The following is a 19,761-nucleotide window of genomic DNA, read 5'->3' as shown; positions in this document are numbered from 1 at the left end:
TGCCGTTTAAACTCTTTAGGTCTCATTTCAAAGCTGACAGTCACATTCTTCACAACATTATAAAAACTCTCACTATTGGAAAAGTGTTTCCCTCGGTCAGAATATAACGACAGTCGGACGTTTGCACACAGTTCCTGCAGAAAAGCCCCGTCATTGTGTTTGTCCTGGAGGGACTGAAGAGCCTTTGTTAACTCTCCTGTTGCATCACAGACAGAAATTCATTGGGAGGAGGTTTTTACAGTTACAGAGCCGTGGAAACGGCACAAACCTGCCAGGAGAACAAGTTCAGGTCTCCTCATCGAAACAACGACCCCGAGAGAAATCTAATCAGTCTGGAGCAACTGGAACAATGTGACAAATGTATAATAATAATAATAATAATAATAATAATAATAATAAATTATAATATTAATGATAATAATAATAATAATAATAAATTATAATATTAATGATAATAATAGTAATAATAACAATAATAATACATGATAATAATAATAAATTATAATATTAATGATAATAATAATAATAAATTATAATATTAATGATAATAATAGTAATAATAACAATAATAATACATGATAATAATAATAAATTATAATATTAATGATAATAATAATAGTAATAACAATAATAATAAATGATAATAATACTACTACTACTACTACTACTACTACTACTAATAATAATAATAATAATAATGTGTTTCATTTATAAAGCCATTTTCAAAATACTTCAAGATTTTATAGTTTCATTATAAAATCAGCAAACGTTGAAACAGAGGAACATCATAAAACACATGTTACACCACCCTACTACTCCAACATGGCACATTTAGATCAAAAGCAGGCTAATATTAATCTTTGATATATCATCTTACACTAAAAACTCCTCTCTATATCATAAAACACAACCAAATGGAATTATTATGTGGGGCGGGATGGCAGGTTCGATTCCCGTCTCCACCTGTCCATATGCTGACATGTCCTTGAGCAAGACACTGGACCTCAAACTCCTCCCATTGGAGTGACAGCGCCTTGCAAGGCTGCAGCCTGTATTGGTGTGTGAATGTGTGTGAATGTGTGTGAATGTGATTAACAGTCTGAACTCTGATTAACAATAAACCTAATAAAAAAAGTCACGTTTATCTAATATTCAGCAGCCTGGAGAGAAAACAGTCGTTTCTCTAGACGACTTCCTTCCATGGATTTATTGACAAAATGGCTTATTTCTTGTCCTGAACACAACTGACTCACTTCCTTCATAATTCAACAACTTCACTCATAAAATCGAGCTCAATTCTGTTCTAATCGAAAGTCAGCATGGTTTTATGACCTCGACTGTTTCCTGTCATTCTTCTCACGAAGGGAAACAACGACTGTCCTTGAGTTCCAGTTCTGTTTGATGTGACACTCTTCTTTCTCTTTCTGTCTTCAATATGGAGGATTTTCAAAACTATTTAATCTGATGACGTGATTTCCGACTTTAAAGCCTCCAGCTGACGACGATGTGGTCTGTGGCGAAGAGTGAAGTTCTGTCTGAACGCCGTTCAGCTCTGACAGTCGGCCTCTGCAGCGGCCGTTACTAAACCACCACCTGCTGTGATGAAGGCTGGTCCACTGACCTGAAGGAAGGAAAAAGCTCCCAAAGCAGTCCAAATGTTGCACAACTGAGTGTTTAAAATTATTCTAGCAGAACAAATATCATGCAAAATATCACTTTTGCACAGGGAATAAACCAAAACACCAAAACAAGACCATCACCACTCATTTCCAGAACCTCAGTTTCCAAAATGGATCACCACAGTCGATGTGTTTACAAACAAACAGGAATTTGAAGCCATCAAACTGTATTTTTGTTTCACTAACTGACGTCATCTTGTGAAACCTGCTGCAAGGGTTTCTGGGAAATCAAAGATGGCGTCACAGCAGTTCAAGTAAAAATATCAACATTTGACCGATTCAGGGTGGAAAGCAGCCGGACTGTTTCAAAGAAAGAGGCTCCAAGCCGGGAGAAATACTCTGAAATGCTGTGAAACTGATTGTAGATTGTTTTTCCAGTGCAAATCGAGATCGGGTCAACAAACGAGATCTTGCTTCGGGAATCTGTGGGCAGTTCTGTGACGCTAAAATGTCAACAAACCAGGTGTGTTCTGCGACATTTAAACGCAGGAAACATGTTTGTATGAGTGTAATGACACATTTCCTTCAGAAAGGTTCTGACAACGTATTAGAGATGTACATCATCAAGTAAAACGGTCCTACATTTTTTTTTTTTTTTACATTTTTCATCAGTAGTGTTGGAGTCAAGACGACCAAACCCGAGACTGAGTCAAGACCAGGACCAGGGCAACCGAAGACCAGGACCAGAGTGCTTCAAGACAAGACCAAGACTTTAAGAAGCCTAGACTGAGTGAAAGCAACAAAAATACTAGAGTTTAAAACATTGTCTCTCACATATTGTGTGTATTATATTGTGTGTATCCATTTGAATCTTCTCATGCTGGTGTGAGAACTTCAAGTTGTCCACATTTAAAGGTTTTCTTCTCGCTGGCCGTGGCTAAATAAGGATCATACTGCAGTGACTGTGGCCTCTTGAGTGTAAATACCTGAACTGAGGAGGCGGTGAAGTGTCCTGAATGTCGCCTGGATTTCAAGAGGGGAACTGTTTGCACCTTGTTCAGAGCCAGACTGGTTTCTCTTTCCGACACCTTGCACTCTCATTCAGTCAAGCACAGGTTTTACAGCTCAACTGGGAAATCACCAGGACTTCACAATAAAAGCACTTCTCTGCAGGAAGAAAAAAAAAAAAATCCCTCTCAGAAATGTGCAGATTTATACATCTGCTGGATAATGATGTCAGTGAAAATGTTATTTATTTATATTAATGCATTTGTTGTCATCGTCTTTATGAAATTGGCAACATACTGGAATTTCTGGGAAATTAAAGAAATTAAAAAGTTACTGAATATGGTCACTCACTTTTGCATGATAGAAAAAAAACTAACTGAAACAAATAAAAAAACGCATCACGACCAAGACCGGAGCCAGAGCATCCCAAGTCCAAGACTTTAAGGAGCTAAGACCAAGTCAAGACCAAGACTCTAAAAGGCAGAGACCGAGTCAAGACCAGCACCTAGAGACTCCAGTCTGGAGACTGGTCCTGAGGACAGCATGAAGTACAATGAGAGATGAAACGTGACAACAGGGCAAAGCACAAGACCATCAATTATGAGCACGACAACACAACATTTTATCAAATGATCACATTTATATTTTACCCATTTAAACAACATGTAAATAGGTTCCTGAAAGCTAGATCTATATTTGACTTCCTGCCATGTAACGAAGCTGACTGAACGTTGAAGCGACTCGAATGTTTTATTGTGATAGGGCCTCCCGGAAAAGAGGCTCCAGGTCGAACCACAGTGACAGCGGCTCATCTCACACAGTCCACCCGAGAACAGCGTCCTTCACAGCGGCACCGTCCAGCGCGTCTGCCCGGGGGATTTTTCCACCTGCCTCTGGAGAAAACTTTCAACTCTTAAAAACTCTACAAAACACAGCATGAGGGAAAAACAGTAGCTTTCCATTATAGAGTTTATTTTTCGAGTTTGTTTCCTTTTTGAATTCCCGGATCGGACTGTTCCAGCCCGCGGTGTTTCCAGTGCCGGGGGGGAGAGAGCGAAGTTACCCGGGAATCAGAGCCTCTCAGCTGGGTACACGCCTCCAGGAGAGCCGCTGAAGGTGAGCCGGAGCAACGCCGCTGTGCCGCCTCCAAACCTCTCAAATATACATTATTATACACTTCATGCCATTCATTTCCCTGCTCTTCTTACATTCACTATCAACACACTTTAACATTTTACTCAATAAAAGGTCACAATTTGATTACAATCATTTGATATTTAGTCCAAATATTGATATATTTCTATTGGTTTATTGTTTTTCTGCCATAAAGCAGCCAGACAGCACAATGAGGTGTGGTTAGGTACTAATTAATAATTGATTATATTATTCATTCACGTCCACCTTATTTTACTTTATTTTAGCATGGAACACTCCAAAAGATAAATAAATTAATTGATTACTGTAGTTTTTTTATTCTTTGCTTTACCTCTTTTTGTGGAAATAATCATTTTAAATGTTTTACATTTTTATAAATGTTCACATCTTTGTTACGAAAAATAATTATGACCCCCCCCCCCACCCCCCCATTGGATTTTATTTTAAATATTCTTTTTCTATTGGAGGAATAAAAAAATAAATTCTTACTTTATCCTTAGAATTTCAACAAAGTGGACAAACAGCCAAGACAGTTTCTTATCATTTTTCCTTAAATAAAAGAATTTGCTCTTTATGTGTTTTATGCCAGTTTTACACCGAGGCCTCGTTTACATGAAAATGTTTCAAGAGAAAATGCATCGTTATAAAATTTTTGTTTCAGAAATGTTTCTTGTTTAAATGGCAGCATTTTAAAAACGATGTACCTTTTCACAACAAAGGCAGAAACGCTGAAAGTGGTGTTGTTTTCATGTTGGGCCACTAGTGGCTGCTGTGGTTTGATTTTGTAAAGAAATGCAGCCAAGAACAATCTGCTATAAACATTAACAAAGGGAGAACACAGACATTTTAGGAGAATATGGAGTGGGAGTCATGACACCACGGCGGAAACATTGTCCTTATTGTCCATCTACTGAGCATGTGCACAACTACTAGTGACTACGGCCGTGGTGAGCAGGAGCAGCGTTGTCTTGTAAACACACGCACAAAATACAACAACGATTTTGTCGCGTAAACGGGGCCTCATTTGGACCGGTTTATCTCCGCCTGCCGTATATTTGACGCCCCCGCTATAAAGTATTATTACTATTGTAGGAGCCAAATGTGATATATTGGATTGTGTACAAATGTTTGACCTGTGTGGGTGTGTCACTGACGTCATGCGCATATAGACTGGGGCAATGAAGGAGGAGACAGGTGTTGACCCCGGAAGGGCACACAGGTTTTTGACCGCTCTGGCGGAGTTTATCCGGATATGCTTGTGTTTTGTGCTCTGGTGAATTGAACTTTGAGGTAATATAACTTGCACAAAAATAAAGAGATTTTTTGTATCTTACCGGATCGTTGGACTCAATTGATGGACACAAAGCAAAAAGGTAAACAATAGCCGCCTAGCGCGTCAGACCCACCTACCGAGGCAACTGCTCACCAGCCCAGTATTAGGCTGGCTGGTATAACTGTTACTTATACCAGTAATATTCCGAGTCTTTATGTTTTATGTGTCAAAACAGCTTCTTGTGGTTTTCCTGTTACTTTCTGACGACATTAGTTGGACGCTTGCTTCTGTAGTGGTGTCGTTTCTGCTGATGAGGTGGAAGAAGACAGGTTGATCATGAAAGCTTGAAGAAAAAAAAGGCTGTTTGTTTACAGCTGTCGCGTGTGGTTTCCTGTGCCGAACAATCAAAAAGCCTCACTCGTTTCAAAGAATCTGAAGTGTGAATGTGACGCGCCGTGCATCGACACTAGGATAAAAGTGAAGCAGCAGAACATGCGAACGAGAAGGGGAATGTTCAGTGGAGGATGTGTGACTCACTGCTGAAGCCTTCCTCCTTTGTGTGGACTTCATTTTTCCATAATGAGGAGAAAAGAAGCCGGTGATGGGCGATCTGAAGCCGGCGACCCGCATGAGGGGGGAGGGGGGGCGAGGGGTAGGGAGGGGGCTTTAATAACATGCTGGCTTTGCGTGCCTGTGTGTGTTGTTTTATTGATTTATTCACACCCCCCCCAGGACATATCTGCTGCATTCCACCTGCTCCTTCAATTTCCTCGCGCAGGACCAACAGATAAAGGGGCTGCGAGCGCACGCCACGTCGTCTGCGGCGTTATCGGGAGCTATGCGAGGTTCTCACACACTCGTGGCCTCGGGTGCATTCCTCATCCGAGTCTTCCTCTTCAACTTGAAACATTTGTCTCTGTGGCGCTCAGCCCTGCTCTGACTGTGTGAACTCCAGGCCTTTCTTCTGTACCTTCGATTACACTTTGCTTATGACTCGCAGTCCCACCCGCTCAGTATGTAAACAGGACAAGAGCACACACACACTGTGAGGGCAAAGTGGAAGGTACTTTCAGTTACAAGTTACTTCTCTGAAAAGTACAAGACTCACTTTAGTGATTGCTCTGGAAAGTACCTAATGGTTTCTTTTTGTGAGTTTCCCCTATGCTGTCTCACCTTATTATTGTGACTTGTCGCTGAGCTGCCTTATGTCAGTTAGTGGAGGAAGATGCTATCTGGATGTTAGAGAAGGAAGATGCTCTATTATCTGGATGTGAGAGGAGGAAGATGCTCTATAATCTGGATGTTGGAGGAGGGAGATGCTTTGTAATCTGGTGTTAGAGAAGGAAGATGCTCTATAATCTGGATGTGACAGGAGGAAGATGCTCTATAATCGGAATGTTAGAGGAGGAAGATGCTCTATAATCTGAATGTTAGAGGAGGGAGATGCTTTGTAATCTGGTGTTAGAGAAGGAAGATGCTCTATAATCTGGATGTGACAGGAGGAAGATGCTCTATAATCTTAATGTTAGAGGAGGAAGATGCTCTATAATCTGAATGTTAGAGCATGCTGAACCTGAAGACGGCTCTCTGAAGGGAAAGCTGTTTATTTGATGCTCCTAATGCTAACCACAGTTACTGTGAATAGATGCTAATGCTGAAGGACATGGCAGTTTGAAATTAAAATGTTTTAGTTTTTTATGTTAAAGTTGCAGTGCGTTTTCTGTTTGTTTACACTTTAATAAAGCAGCTTCCGTCTCCTGACGAGGCAAAACGTCACTTCATTGAAACTGCACATGTGCATTAACAATGGATGATTGTTTGTTAGAATTTACCAGCTCTTCGCCAACAAAGTGAACATTTCCTACTTTTACTACAGCATCATCTGCGTACAGGGAGAACATATCTGACATACAAACAGCGTGGACCTCTACCAGTTTGGACGAAGATCGATGCTTTATTTGTATCATAGAACAAGAATAAAACGACATCTAATTAGTAGGTAAATATAAAATATACAAATAGCTAAAGCCTCAAAGTGAAAGCAAACACCACACAAAGAAATGTGTGTATTGTCGTCGCGAGTTATTGCATTCCAGAAACTCATCACCAATTAGCCTAGCATGCTAACTACATGTTTTGAAACATTTCTGAAAAGGATGCCAGAAACATTAAAAAAAACTAAACCGTTTCCAGCAGATTGCTGGAAATTTATAACAGGAGTTTAATGAAACAGTGACCGAGCTGCTCCTCGCTGGGTAATGTGAAAGCTAACAGTCGACACAGTGAGAGAATAACAGACGGTTTAATTTCCTCACAGAAATAAGTTGCTACTGAAAGATAGTTCAGACTTTTTTATTTTTTATTTGCATCATTCCAGCGAGAAGAGCAGAAAACCCCCCGACTTATCAGTGGATAACGTTGTTGCTCAGTGACTCCACACACCCACACACACACACACCCACACACACACGTGGGGAGTTTTACTCTTATACCGTCAGTTTGAGTCTGTTACTCGGCTACAACAAGACTCATCAAAATACCAGAGACCAGGAAGAAAAGCTCAGCTGTCTTTGCTGTCTTTCTATTCTCTTTCCCTCAGCGTGTGTGTGTGTGTGTGTGTGTGTGTGTGTGTGTGTGTGTGTGTGTGTGTGTGTGTGTGTGTGTGTGTGTGTGTGTGTGTGTGTGTGTGTGTGTGTGTGTGTGTGTGTGTGTGTGTGTGTGTGTGTGTGTGTGTGTGTGTGTGTGTGTGTGCGTATTAAACAGCCTCCGAAGCAGCAGCCCGTGCTCTTTGACCCTCATTCATGCTGGCTGTCACTAAAGCCCGACAACAAAGAGCAGCTTTTGTTCCTGGGATTCCTCTCCACTGCCACATTCTTGGCTGCGGTGGAAGTGAACGCTGCAGCGGGACGCGGACCGCCGGCAGCCCGAACGTGGGCGCACGATAATCCCGCCTCGCATGCACGCCGCAACTTCTCCCGGAAACTCGGCTCAGTTTCACTCCGTAATCCAGGTGTGTGATCCAGCGGTAGAAACGAGCAGATGTGGAGGAATCCACCTCCCAACAAAGCGTCTCATGCAGACTTTATTTCTCATGGTCGCCTGATGCAGATATGTAAATTGGATCTTGTTTTGACCAGATTTCCCTCGCTGGTTTCTGCGCGCTTCCACACCGGCGGTATTTTGGTCTACCGAGTTGAGGTTTTGGTCTTTGGTGAAACCAGAACAGAACTGAGGGCTGCATTAAAGAGATGCTCTTTAAACATTCAAGGCCCCGTTGGCACGGCAACATTTTCAAGTAAAAACCGCAAACTTCCGTGGTTTTCGGCGTCCGCTTACACGATAACGGTGCGTGGAGTCACTGAAACCGGCTCCTGAGTTAGAACTTCTGGAAAACGTTCAGATTCTGTCCCCGTGGAAACGAGGAAAACGCAACTTTTTCGGAAATGCTTCGACTCCCGTTTCCATGGAAACGAGGAATGCGCAACTTTTTAAAAACACTCCAAAAATCATCCTACGCATGCGTGAGAAGGATTCATGTGTAACAATGAAAGCTATTCGCGTCGTTCACTCTTGAATTTAACAGCACTTCTCTGTTAAAGTACATTTGCTTCAATGTCGTCTGGCTCACATGGAGACTCGCGTTGTTTTCTTACAAACAACAGATGCTGAGTGCTGAGTGGGTTCTAAAAATAGCCGCGGTATCATTTTCATTACTGTCATTAAAGAAATAAAATAAAATCTGTCGTGCACGACGGGCTTACAGGAGCCTAATATATTGGTAGATATCCTTTCTTTATTGTCTAAATAATGTGTTTGTCCAGCAGTTATGGATGTGTGGTCGAGTTTTCATTATAATACTGTCAAAGCTATTGGAGGGCTGAAATGTGTCACTGTTGTTTCGGGGGACGATAACTCCTCAGGTTTTTGGATGTGACGTCGTTACGTGACGGCTGAGTAGTGATGGTGAAACTCAGCACAGGTTCCTTGCTATAAAAACAGGGTTTTCCCTTCCTATAGCTGCTTATACTTGCTCATGTAGATTTGTTGTGGTTTTCTGTAAAAGTGCCCTGAAATGACTTTGTTGTATTGAGCGCTATATAAATAAAGTTGAATTGAATTGAGTCCACTATGAGCTGCCTGGATGAAAATACTTTTAACGTTACAGTAATACCGTATACCCCGGGAAAATGTGGTGAAGGTTTAATGGTATTAAAATGTGGATACTGCCCAACTCTAGCGTACTGTGCTCTGGAATACTGCATTTCTGCAGTTTTTTGTGTCAGTGGACATAATTTTCAAAAGGTTGCAAGACGTTTCTGAAATGAAAACGCAAAAACGATGGATTTCCACTTGAAACTTTGTGATGTACACGGACCCAGACGTCATAAATACAGTACTGTGTACTTCAAGGTTGAGCTGAGGAGGCTCCCGAAGTCCGATGAGTGAAACGCACGACTTTGTAAACGCAGAATCGTCTACAACACGAGAACGGTGACATGTTCAGAGAAGGCCTCGTGCAGAGGAGCTGTTATCGTTATATATATATATATATATATATATATATATACATATATACAGTATATATATATACAGTATATATATATATATATCCCCCATTTGTGATATAGTGGCTGTTATGGTATTTCAGTTTGGACGTGTGGATCAGCAGACAGATTCAAGTACGTTGAATGAATAAATATAATGATGATGGAGTCTTATCTCCATACAGTTTTATAACGTGGGTGTTGACTCTTTGTTCTGCGTCCGTCACCATCGTCTGTGACACGTCAGTGTGTCTGTGGCATCGAGACGAGAGATCAGCGCCGAGGATCAGTGAGTCAGACGGCGACGGGCCCGAGTGGGAACTTTGACCGAAACACATTGCGCTCTTTATTTTAGGCTCCTGAAAACGAGGAAATCACACATACGTCACCCCACCATCGTCCTCCTCCTCCTCCTCCTGTGTGTGAGGGGGAGAGTTTCACTTTGAGTGTGTTCGACCCCATTTTGGTGTGTTGAGCGAGTTTGTCTAGAAGCTTTGATCTCAGTCACACATGCACACACACACATTGGGAAGTGAAAGAAAGGGGAAATTCTTGCTCTGAATGGCTGCAGCAGTAACAATAGTGAGGGTGTGGGAGGTGCAGCAGAGTTAGTTTACATCATGTGCCAGTTCAGCACGCTGGGAAAAACAGAAGTGAATAAATATTCTGTCATCAAGCCACACACACCCCTATGTGTGTGTTTGTGTGTGTGTGTGTGTGTGTGTCTCTCTCGGGGTATGTCGTGTAAATTCCTCCACGCTCCGATACTCAGATCCTCTTGTTGAGTCTTGTGAAGTTGTGTGTCATCGTTTCATCACCAAACCTCCAGGGTCTGGTGTTTTGTTGGAAACTCGGGGCTCGTCTACAGGACGTGAAAACGCTCACTGTCCGTCTGCATGACGGCGATGTAGGACTGGGCAAAAAAAAATCTATTTATCGTATTTGGGGCTAAAAAAAGATTTTTTATTTAGCAAATTCGAGCAACACATCTGATGTCTGCAGTCATTTTTAGGTGCGTTGAGAAAAAAAAATGGAATCAAAACTCAAAATTTTCTTTAACAAAAATCATCTTATTTACATAGAAATTTTATTTTCTTAAGGCCAAATGGCCCAGCCCTACGACGACAGAAACGCTGCTCCTGGTCCGGGTCACCACGGCCAGAGCAAATAGTCCTTCTGCACATGCTCAGTAGAGGGACAATGAGAAAGCTGGAGACCTGAAGGGAACCATTCAGCTGCTGAGGAGAGAGCATGTGAGGGGTCGTGATCCGGTTTCATGTTAATTGTTCATGTGCTGCAGGCAGGCGTCTGAGAGGTAGTCCCGTTGGTCTAGAGCCGACGGTAAGAGTCCTCTGCAGGGGGGGGTTTCTGTTCTGGAGGCCAACAGAGTGGAACCAGATAGCAACTGTGGTGTTGCTCTCCATGGAGGGATAAAGGAAGGTAGTGGATTGTATTGTGGATTCCAGATTGGATTTTGTTTTTCGTGTCACTTCAGTTTCACATTTCCATCCCGTCAAGATCTCAGAGAATCAGTGATCATCACGACAAAGGAAGCGAAGACAGGACAGTGCAAGGTGATATATAATAGAGAATCCGAAAGTAAAGTTTGGTGACTTGCAACAGTTTAGAAGGTTCAGCGTTGTGGGTTTTGTATAAATAACAAAAGACAACACGGTGTTTTTGGTCAAAGCTTGTAATAAAAAGGTTTTTAAATGACGACATTAGATTAGATAGCCCTGTATTGATCCTTGTGTCTGGTTCCCTCCAGTAAATTAGACTTCCAGCAACACTGCAGTAGTAGAAAGGATGCAGTGTAAAGTGAAGTAGTAGATTAAAAGGTTTGGTCTTCATGTATTAAATCTTCTTTACTGGTCGTATTGATCGGGATGTTATCAGAGTTCCTGCAGAGCTTCGTGAGCGTGCAGGAGCAGGACCGTGTTGAAAACACGGAGAGACCCCGTCCGCCTGTGTCTGCAGGAGTCTGGTGCTTTTTATTTGGTCCTGGCGTGAACAGCGACATCGGCCATCTGAGGTTAGAACACTTTGTTAGCCCGTGATTTCAGAGCAGTGGCTATTTGTGGTCCAATGGTCCTTTGTGGCGTCGTATCAGCAGGATTCAGTTCTCACTCCACTGTTCCCTTCCTGTAAATCAAACCCAGCGGTGCAGCGCGGCCTGGAAAACAGGGCCGCGCTCAGGTGTCCAACAGGACGTTATGTAGGCCAAGAAGCTTCCAGCAAGTTCCCACATGTCCACATGCAGCAGACCGCCAGCAGACGAACCGGAGGAACAGCAATAAATCTGCTGCAGACACAAAACTAATGCTCCAACTGTCAGGATGGAAAAGAAGCAGGACCCCAGCAAGTCATGAGCTCAGCACACAGTCACTTTATCTGATTAAAAGTCTGACTGGAGCACATTTTACCATTAAAAAAATAAAATAAAATCTATGAATGGATAATTGAAATGATATGATGAAGTGATGTTGATCAAATGGATTCACAACATCAGAATATCATGATACATTCAGTGATCGTGCATCGATTCCAAAAAGACTGTTTGGATTTCTTTATCTGGATTTACCTTTGTGGTTGTACCAGTCCGTACAGGAGCTCTCGGGAGTTTGACAAGTTCCCCTGAAGTTTTGAAGGCCCCGTTTACAAAAACAATGTTTTCAAGTGAAAACGCTAAACTTTCTTTGTGTTTTGGGTCCGTTTACACGACAACGGAGCTCTGAATCACTGAAAACTCAACTATTTGAAAACGCTCTGACTCCACTCTGCTCCTGGTCCTCGTCACTAGGTCGTACTAACTAGTAGTTCTGCACATTCTCAGTGGAGCTGGACAATAAGAACAATGTTTCCTCCGTTGTGTCGGGACTCCCAGTCCATATTCTCCTGGGACTTGGTAGTTTTATTTTGACAGTCACCGTTGTAACAATCCAACGCGGTCGTCTGTCCACTAGAATGTCCGAGTTCTCCCGTTGTTAATGTTTAGAGCCCATTGTTCTCTGCTGCATGTGTGTGTGGTTTCATTGCAAAAACAAATAACAGCACCAGCTAGTGGCTCTACATGCTCACTACATGGTCTTTAATGATTCTGCTGTCTCCTCCTCCTCCTCCTCCTCCTCCTCCTCGTCCTCAGACGAGTCTGCAACAGCACCAACTAGTGGCCCAACATGAAAACAGAGGAAAATGCAAACTTTTTGAAAATGGCTCCCATGGTGCCGTCTCCATGGAAAAGGGGCGGGGGGATCCAACTTTTCAAAAACACGACAACGGATGTTAATGACATTGTTTTCAGTGTTTGTTGCTGTTTCCGTGTAAACAAACATCGTTTTCAAAATGTTGCCGTGTAAATGTGAAACTTTTCTGAAACGAGAGCGATCCTTCTCCTCCTGAAACGTTGATAAATTAGCTCTTAGAAGTGGAACAAGACTTACACAAGAAGAAGAAAGTGTCCTTTATATGCCCCTGGGGAAATACCTTCTCTACATTTAACTCATCCTATTGATAGTGAACTTTAACTCTACCTGCCAGGAGCTTCAGGGTCAAGCTCAGACACCCACACTGGTGACATGTTCACTGTGGGATTCGATCCGGTGAACTTTTGATCCCAAGGCCGCTTCTCTGACCCCCGAGGCCGACTCTGACCCCCAAACAACGAGCGATGATGTTTCATGACAGCACAAATACGTAAAAGTTCACATGAACGGCAGCTGCCCCTCTGGCAGAAATAACTGAGGAAAGCTCTCCACACTGACACCGAGAAGTTCCTTATTTAAAACCTGCTGCTGATTTATAAATGAGGCTCTCAAATAAGAAGGAACATTTCACCTGATTGAATCAGAACACATGTGCGCTGTTATTTTTCCTTATATTCGGAGTTTGCCTTGCTGACAGCGTCAAAGACATTTTGAGTTATCAGGCTCTGGGACGTGTGTCGTATCACTGCATTCTTGAGGCTGCACTTTCCTGCAGACCTGTAGGATGCTGGTAATTACTGGCAGCAGCCGCCCTGCTGTGTAGTTAACTCTTACACTCAATCACAAAGTATAATTTTAGACATCTAGTCGTCTATATTTCTCTTGTTTATGCCTGTAAATACAGTCATTGTGAGACTTGCGGCCTTTGATCCGCCCTGCACATGAACGCCTCCTGTGTACTCACACTTTAACACAGGAACCACGCCAACATGAGAATTTCACTGCTTTACTGGTGAAATAAGGAAACCACGGCTCTGAAGCCACATGAAACTCTTGTGCTCCATCTATCACTTTCACAGAATTACATCTCAAACCTTCTTCTTATTTTAGATTAATCAGAAAATCTTAAAAATGCATTTTCATCAAGATGATGAATGTGTTGGGTTTTAAATTTGTACCTCTAAATCCAAATGTCTCTGAGAAAAATAGATTTTTTAAATTAATATGTTTATGTGTAGACAAATGAGCTAAACCTAGATTTAAAAAAAAAAAAAAGCTCAAATAACTACTAATACAGGTAAAACCGCAAAAGTGGCTAAAAAAGAAAAGGAACAGTTAAAACAGGAAAATAGCTAAAATGGGTTAAAATTGATAAAATGAGCAAAAACAACCTGAACAACTTAAATAGTTGAAAGCAGTTGAAACTGGTTAAAGAGGCGCAAACAAACTAAACGACGAAAACAGTGGAAAATGGTTAAAAAGAAAAGAAAAATATGTAATTTTGGGGGGTTTGTTGTTTTTTTTTTTTTTGTTAAAATGGTTGAAAATTATTAAAATGGCTAAAAAGGCTTAAATGAACAAAAAACAAACAAGCAATAAAATGGGTTAAAAGATGAGCTACACTGTTTTAAAGTGGCTAAAAACAGCTGGAATTGAGTGATGTGAGTAATATAACAAAACAAATACGCAAAAAAAACAATAAAGGCTGAGAAAAACCCCAAATGGATAAAACTAGAGATGCGGTGATTCCAATTTTTTTTCTCCACGCGTACAAGTACGAGTACTAACCTTTAGTGATAATATAGTTAATTAAATATACATTTTATGAAAATATATTTAGAAAAAGTCGATCATCCATATTCAAGTATACACACATATATGTACATACATCCTATATCCAGTTATCATGCCTGAAAAGGGGGTGGGGAGAAGTAAAACTTATTTAATCTTACCCCTTTTCCAACATTCAATAGACATAGATTATAATCATCTTTGTGTACTAAAAAAATAGAGCTTTATATATGTAAATATATATTTTTCAAATGTCGTCTTTGTGTGTGTGAGCCCCGAAACTCTTTAGCATGTAGCATGTAGCTTGGCTCAGAGTTACGCGGACGTCGCTCATGCTCCCTTGCATACCTGCGGGCGACCTTGCTTACACATAATGTCAAGTAATACTCACTATATTTTATGGGGGAGTTTTTTCGAGTACGAGTACTCCGTACACTATTGGTGCATCCCTACTTTTTAGTTGTTTTATTTATAGCAGTGATTCTCAACCTGTGTGGGCAAGCTCCCTCTAGTGGTAGGTGGGGGCATATCAAACATAGATATTTTATATTATTTAACGGTTGGAAAACGGATACAATTGTTGAAAAATGCTTACAATAGCAAAATTAAAAAACAACAATCGCTATAATTGTTGAAAATAGTTAAAAAGTAGCAAAATGTAAAAAATTTGCTGAAATGGTTGAAAGTGGCAAAAAACAGCAAAAATGTACTAAAATTGCTAAAATGACCAAAGTGGCTAAAATCTTTCAAAAACAACTAAAAATGAAATAAAAGGCTAAAAACAAAATGACAACAGCAACAAACTACAAAAAACTACAACATAAAAGATGTTAAAACAGACTGAAAAGATGGAAACAACCAAAATAAGCCAAACATTAACGGCTTAAAACAATTCAAACAACTAAAGTGACTTAAACAGCTAATCATGGGAATGTAAGGAGTGTAGTTCTTAAATTACATAAATTGGACCATGAACCCGTTTTGTTTATATTGAGAAATATACATTCATTAGCTTTGTTCATTTCTAAGTAAACTGACTTTAACAAAAAAAAAAAAAACAGGAAGTATTTTGTCACACGCTGGTCAATTTTACAATACTCTGCATTTTACATTTTATAAAGTGGAAATTCTATCTCCAAAGTGTCTGCTCTACCACTTCCTGCGAAAATACACCTTGTGACTGTGTGTTTGTGCGTGTGTGAGTTCCTTCACGATAAACCACTCGGAGCCATACATTTGTGTCTCTACTCCCTCAACAATGTCACTCGTGTTGAAAAAGGGGAAATATCAAACCACAACGTTGCATCATCACAAGTATAGTTTCACACCTCTGAGTAGTTTAACCAGAGTACAGAAAAGGCTGTGTGATCTTCTTCATATCTAGTTTTTATGAGTCCAGGGGGAGTTTTTCACAGCTTACACACTTTAGCCTTTTGATGAACCTCCTGAGGAGAATTTCAGATTGGTAATAAGAGATTAAGTAGATGGATAAACATACATCTACTTTCTCACACTGGAACCACAGGAAAACTTTGGAGTTGTTGTTATTCACTCGTCTGTCCCATTCAACATCAAATTGAGATGTCTATGTCTTCTGATTGAGCTTTACAGCCATAAAGAATTTCTTTTCTGCCTGCAGACAGGAGGAGGTGATGAAACCCTCAGTCTCCTGCCTCAGCTTGTTTGTTGTATCTAAACATCAACAGCTTGGAAACTCACAGAAATAGTTTTAACGCCCCCGTCTGTCAGCAAACAGCAGCTCCGGTTCAAAGCTCCACCGTCAGAAACGGCCAACTGTGCAGAGTTTCCACCCCAGGGTGAGGATTCCTCTAGAACGGTGTTACCAAACCTCCATAGTAAGAGGATTCCTCTAGAACCATGTTACCAAACCTCCATAGTAGGAGGATTCCTCTAGAACGGTGTTACCAAACCTCCATAGTAGGAGGATTCCTCTAGAACGGTGTTACCAAACCTCCATAGTAAGAGGATTCCTCTAGAACCATGTTACCAAACCTCCATAGTAGGAGGATTCCTCTAGAACCATGTTACCAAACCTCCATAGTAAGAGGATTCCTCTAGAACTGTGTTACCAAACCTCCATAGTAAGAGGATTCGTCTAGAACCATGTTACCAAACCTCCATAGTAGGAGGATTCCTCTAGAACGGTGTTACCAAACCTCCATAGTAAGAGGATTTCTCTAGAATGGTGTTACCAAACCTCCATAGTAAGAGGATTCGTCTAGAACCATGGTACCAAACCTCCATAGTAAGAGGATTCCTCTAGAACTGTGTTACCAAACCTCCATAGTAAGAGGATTCGTCTAGAACTGTGTTACCAAACCTCCATAGTAAGAGGATTTCTCTAGAATGGTGTTACCAAACCTCCATAGTAAGAGGATTCGTCTAGAACCATGGTACCAAACCTCCATAGTAAGAGGATTCGTCTAGAACGGTGTGACCAAACCTCCATAGTAAGAGGATTCGTCTAGAACCATGGTACCAAACCTCCGGAAGGGAGAGCATTTCTCTAGAACCGTGGTACCAAACTATTACGGGAAGAGGATTTCTCTAAAACCATGGTACCAAATCCCCGGAAGGGATAGGATTTCTCTCGAGCCATGGTACCAAACTACCATAGAAAGAGGATTTCTCTAGAACCATGGTACCAAACCTCCACACGAAGACGATTTCTCTAGAACCATGGTACCAAACCTCCATAGTAAGAGGATTCCTCTAGAACCGTGGTAACAAACCTCTATAGAAAGAGATTTTTTCTGAAACCATAGTACTAAACTACCATAGAAAGAGGATTTCTCTAGAACCATGGTACCAGATCCCTGGAAGAAAGATGATTTATCTAGAAACATGGTACCAAACTACCATAAAAAGAGGATTTCTCTAGAACCGTGGTACCAAACCACAGTAACAACACAAGTAGAACCAAGTTGATTATAAAACTACCTCTGCTTATTTTGTGTGTGTGTGTGTGTGTGTGTGTGTGTGTGTGTGTGTGTGTGTGTGTGTGTGTGTGTGTGTGTGTGTGTGTGTGTGTGTGTGTGTGTGTGTGTGTGTGTGTGTGTGTGTGTGTGTGTGTGTGTGTGTGTGTGTGTGTGTGTGTGTGTGTGCGTGTGCAGTCCTTCAGTATCAGGTGTGTGTTTCAGAGTTATAAATAACTCCAGTCGTTCCTACACCTCTCTGTCCTCTTGTCTGCACGCACACACTTCTTCTCCTCCGTCTTTCAGACTGTCAGTCTTTTTATCTGTCTGTACTTTGTGTCTGTGGTTCTCCGGTTCCTGTCTGTCTGGTGAGAACGACCTCGTTCTCTTTTTCTTCCTGTAGAATCCTCTTGCTGTCACGTACAGCAGTCACAAACAGACACAGACACACACACACACACACACACACACACACACACACACACACACACACACACACACACACACACACACACACACACACAGACACACACACACACACACACACACACACACACACACACACACACACACACACACACACACACACTTGGTGTTTCCGCTTTTCCTTTTGGTTGAAACTGAAATATAGTTTGTGGCTAATTGACAGGCTCCACGTGACTTTTCAGACATCTGTTGATTTATGGGTTGTTGTTTTTTTTTTACACCATTTCATGTCATCACTCATTCTCTCACATGATTCACAGCGTAACAAACAACACTTAATCATAAACTATTAGAGTAGAAAGATTTGTCAAAGTATATGAAAGAAAAATATTAAAACAAACGTGTGAACAATTTGACTCCACCTTTTTTCATAATATATATATAAATATATATACAAGTTTAACACTTATTAATGGAATAACAATGAATTAATCTGATGTGGGATGAATATAAATACGTATATGATGTTGAAAAGATCGAAATCCAGGTCAGACTTTTATTTAGACTTGTATGTACTTGTTGTTTTTATGTTGTTTGTGGTCTTTCTTCTGCGAATAAGTGACACGGCACAGTGGACTATTAATGATGAATCACTTTCATGTATAAAACCTGTTATGTTGAATTATCGGAGCAGGGGTGTTGTGGTGACCTGGATATATTACATTAATGATGAATTATCTCTACATTATGCAGCTCTGCCATAACGTTTGCTACCTTTTACTGAGAGGCAGCTGTGAGGGAAGAAAACGGTAAATCAGTTGGTGTGTAAATAAAGGAGTGTGTGCGCGCGCGTGTGTGTGTGTGCGCGTGTGTGCGTGTGTGTGTGTGTGTGCAGAGGAAGACTGTTTCCATTGATAAGAGCTTATAAAGGTCTGCGTGTGTATTTTGGGGCTGAACTGGTTTGCATTGATAGAGAGCAGAGTTCAGATAAGAGAGCAGGCGTCCGTTTAAGAATAGTATCATTAAAGAAATGTTTTACTTGGGATGTGTGTGAAGACTGGAGAAACGTTTTCAGTCTCCGGGTGTGTCTCTGCTCACATGTGGACTATTTGTTCCTGTTTTCTCACCAGACGTGTCCGCCTGTGCGCTGCAGCGGTTATCGACGGCTGAGAACATGAAGCTGACCTTCCTCCTGATCGTCCTGCTCTCCGCTGGTAAGGCCTCCTCCTCTTCCTCAGTCGCAAGCGTTCTCCGCGGTTCCCTTGTCAAAATGTGGGAGAACCGTGTCGCACAGCGCGGCCGCTTCATTTACATTTATCACCGTAGAAATGATGGAAGGTGCTCATTACTGTTTTGTCTTTAAAATTGTGACTCGGCCCACTGGGGACAAAACAAATAAACAGATTTCCGTTTTGTGTTTACACAACAACGTTCTGAAAACGATGTCCGTTTACACGGGGAAACAGCAGAAGGACTGAAAACGATATGGTGAGCATCCATCGTCACCCTTTTGACGAGGTGCAGGGTTTTTTTTTCCCCCTCCCGTTTCTATGGAGACAGAATCTGAGACATTTTCAAAAAGTTGCGTTTTCGTCCTCTCCCGGCACTGAAACTGCATCTTCACTCGAAATCGTTGTGTCAACGGGCCTTTGATCCGTCAGCAACAAGAATCCAACTGTGGCTTTACTCTTTCATCGTTTGAGGAAATACATGCTTCAATGAAAAGAAGAAAAAAAACCTCGAACCAACAGAAAAATGAAGTCTTTATTCACTAACATTTGTCAACCTGCAAAATTGAATTAACAA

The 19,761-nt window shown here is 41.3% G+C and overlaps 1 protein-coding gene across 1 annotated transcript in view; it reads left to right on the top strand.

Annotated features, from left to right (window-relative positions):
• The first annotated feature begins 3,444 nt into the window (after window positions 1-3,444).
• The window catches only part of LOC308106765 (adhesion G-protein coupled receptor G5-like), a 37,421-nt gene continuing 21,104 nt past the window's right edge, over window positions 3,445-19,761 (top strand). Inside the window, exons 1-2 of the mRNA XM_080458679.1 lie at window positions 3,445-3,743; window positions 19,086-19,169. Coding sequence (XP_080314805.1) covers window positions 19,130-19,169 — 40 coding nt within the window. The 5' untranslated portion in view covers window positions 3,445-3,743; window positions 19,086-19,129. The remainder of the gene's footprint in view (window positions 3,744-19,085; window positions 19,170-19,761) is intronic.

The sequence above is a fragment of the Lipophrys pholis genome, assembly GCF_963383615.2.
Source record: "Lipophrys pholis genome assembly, chromosome: 2".
In the NCBI taxonomy this organism is placed as follows: domain Eukaryota; kingdom Metazoa; phylum Chordata; class Actinopteri; order Blenniiformes; family Blenniidae; genus Lipophrys; species Lipophrys pholis.
Note: the sequence above shows the minus strand (reverse complement) of the source record. Positions and strands in the feature narration are given on the sequence as shown.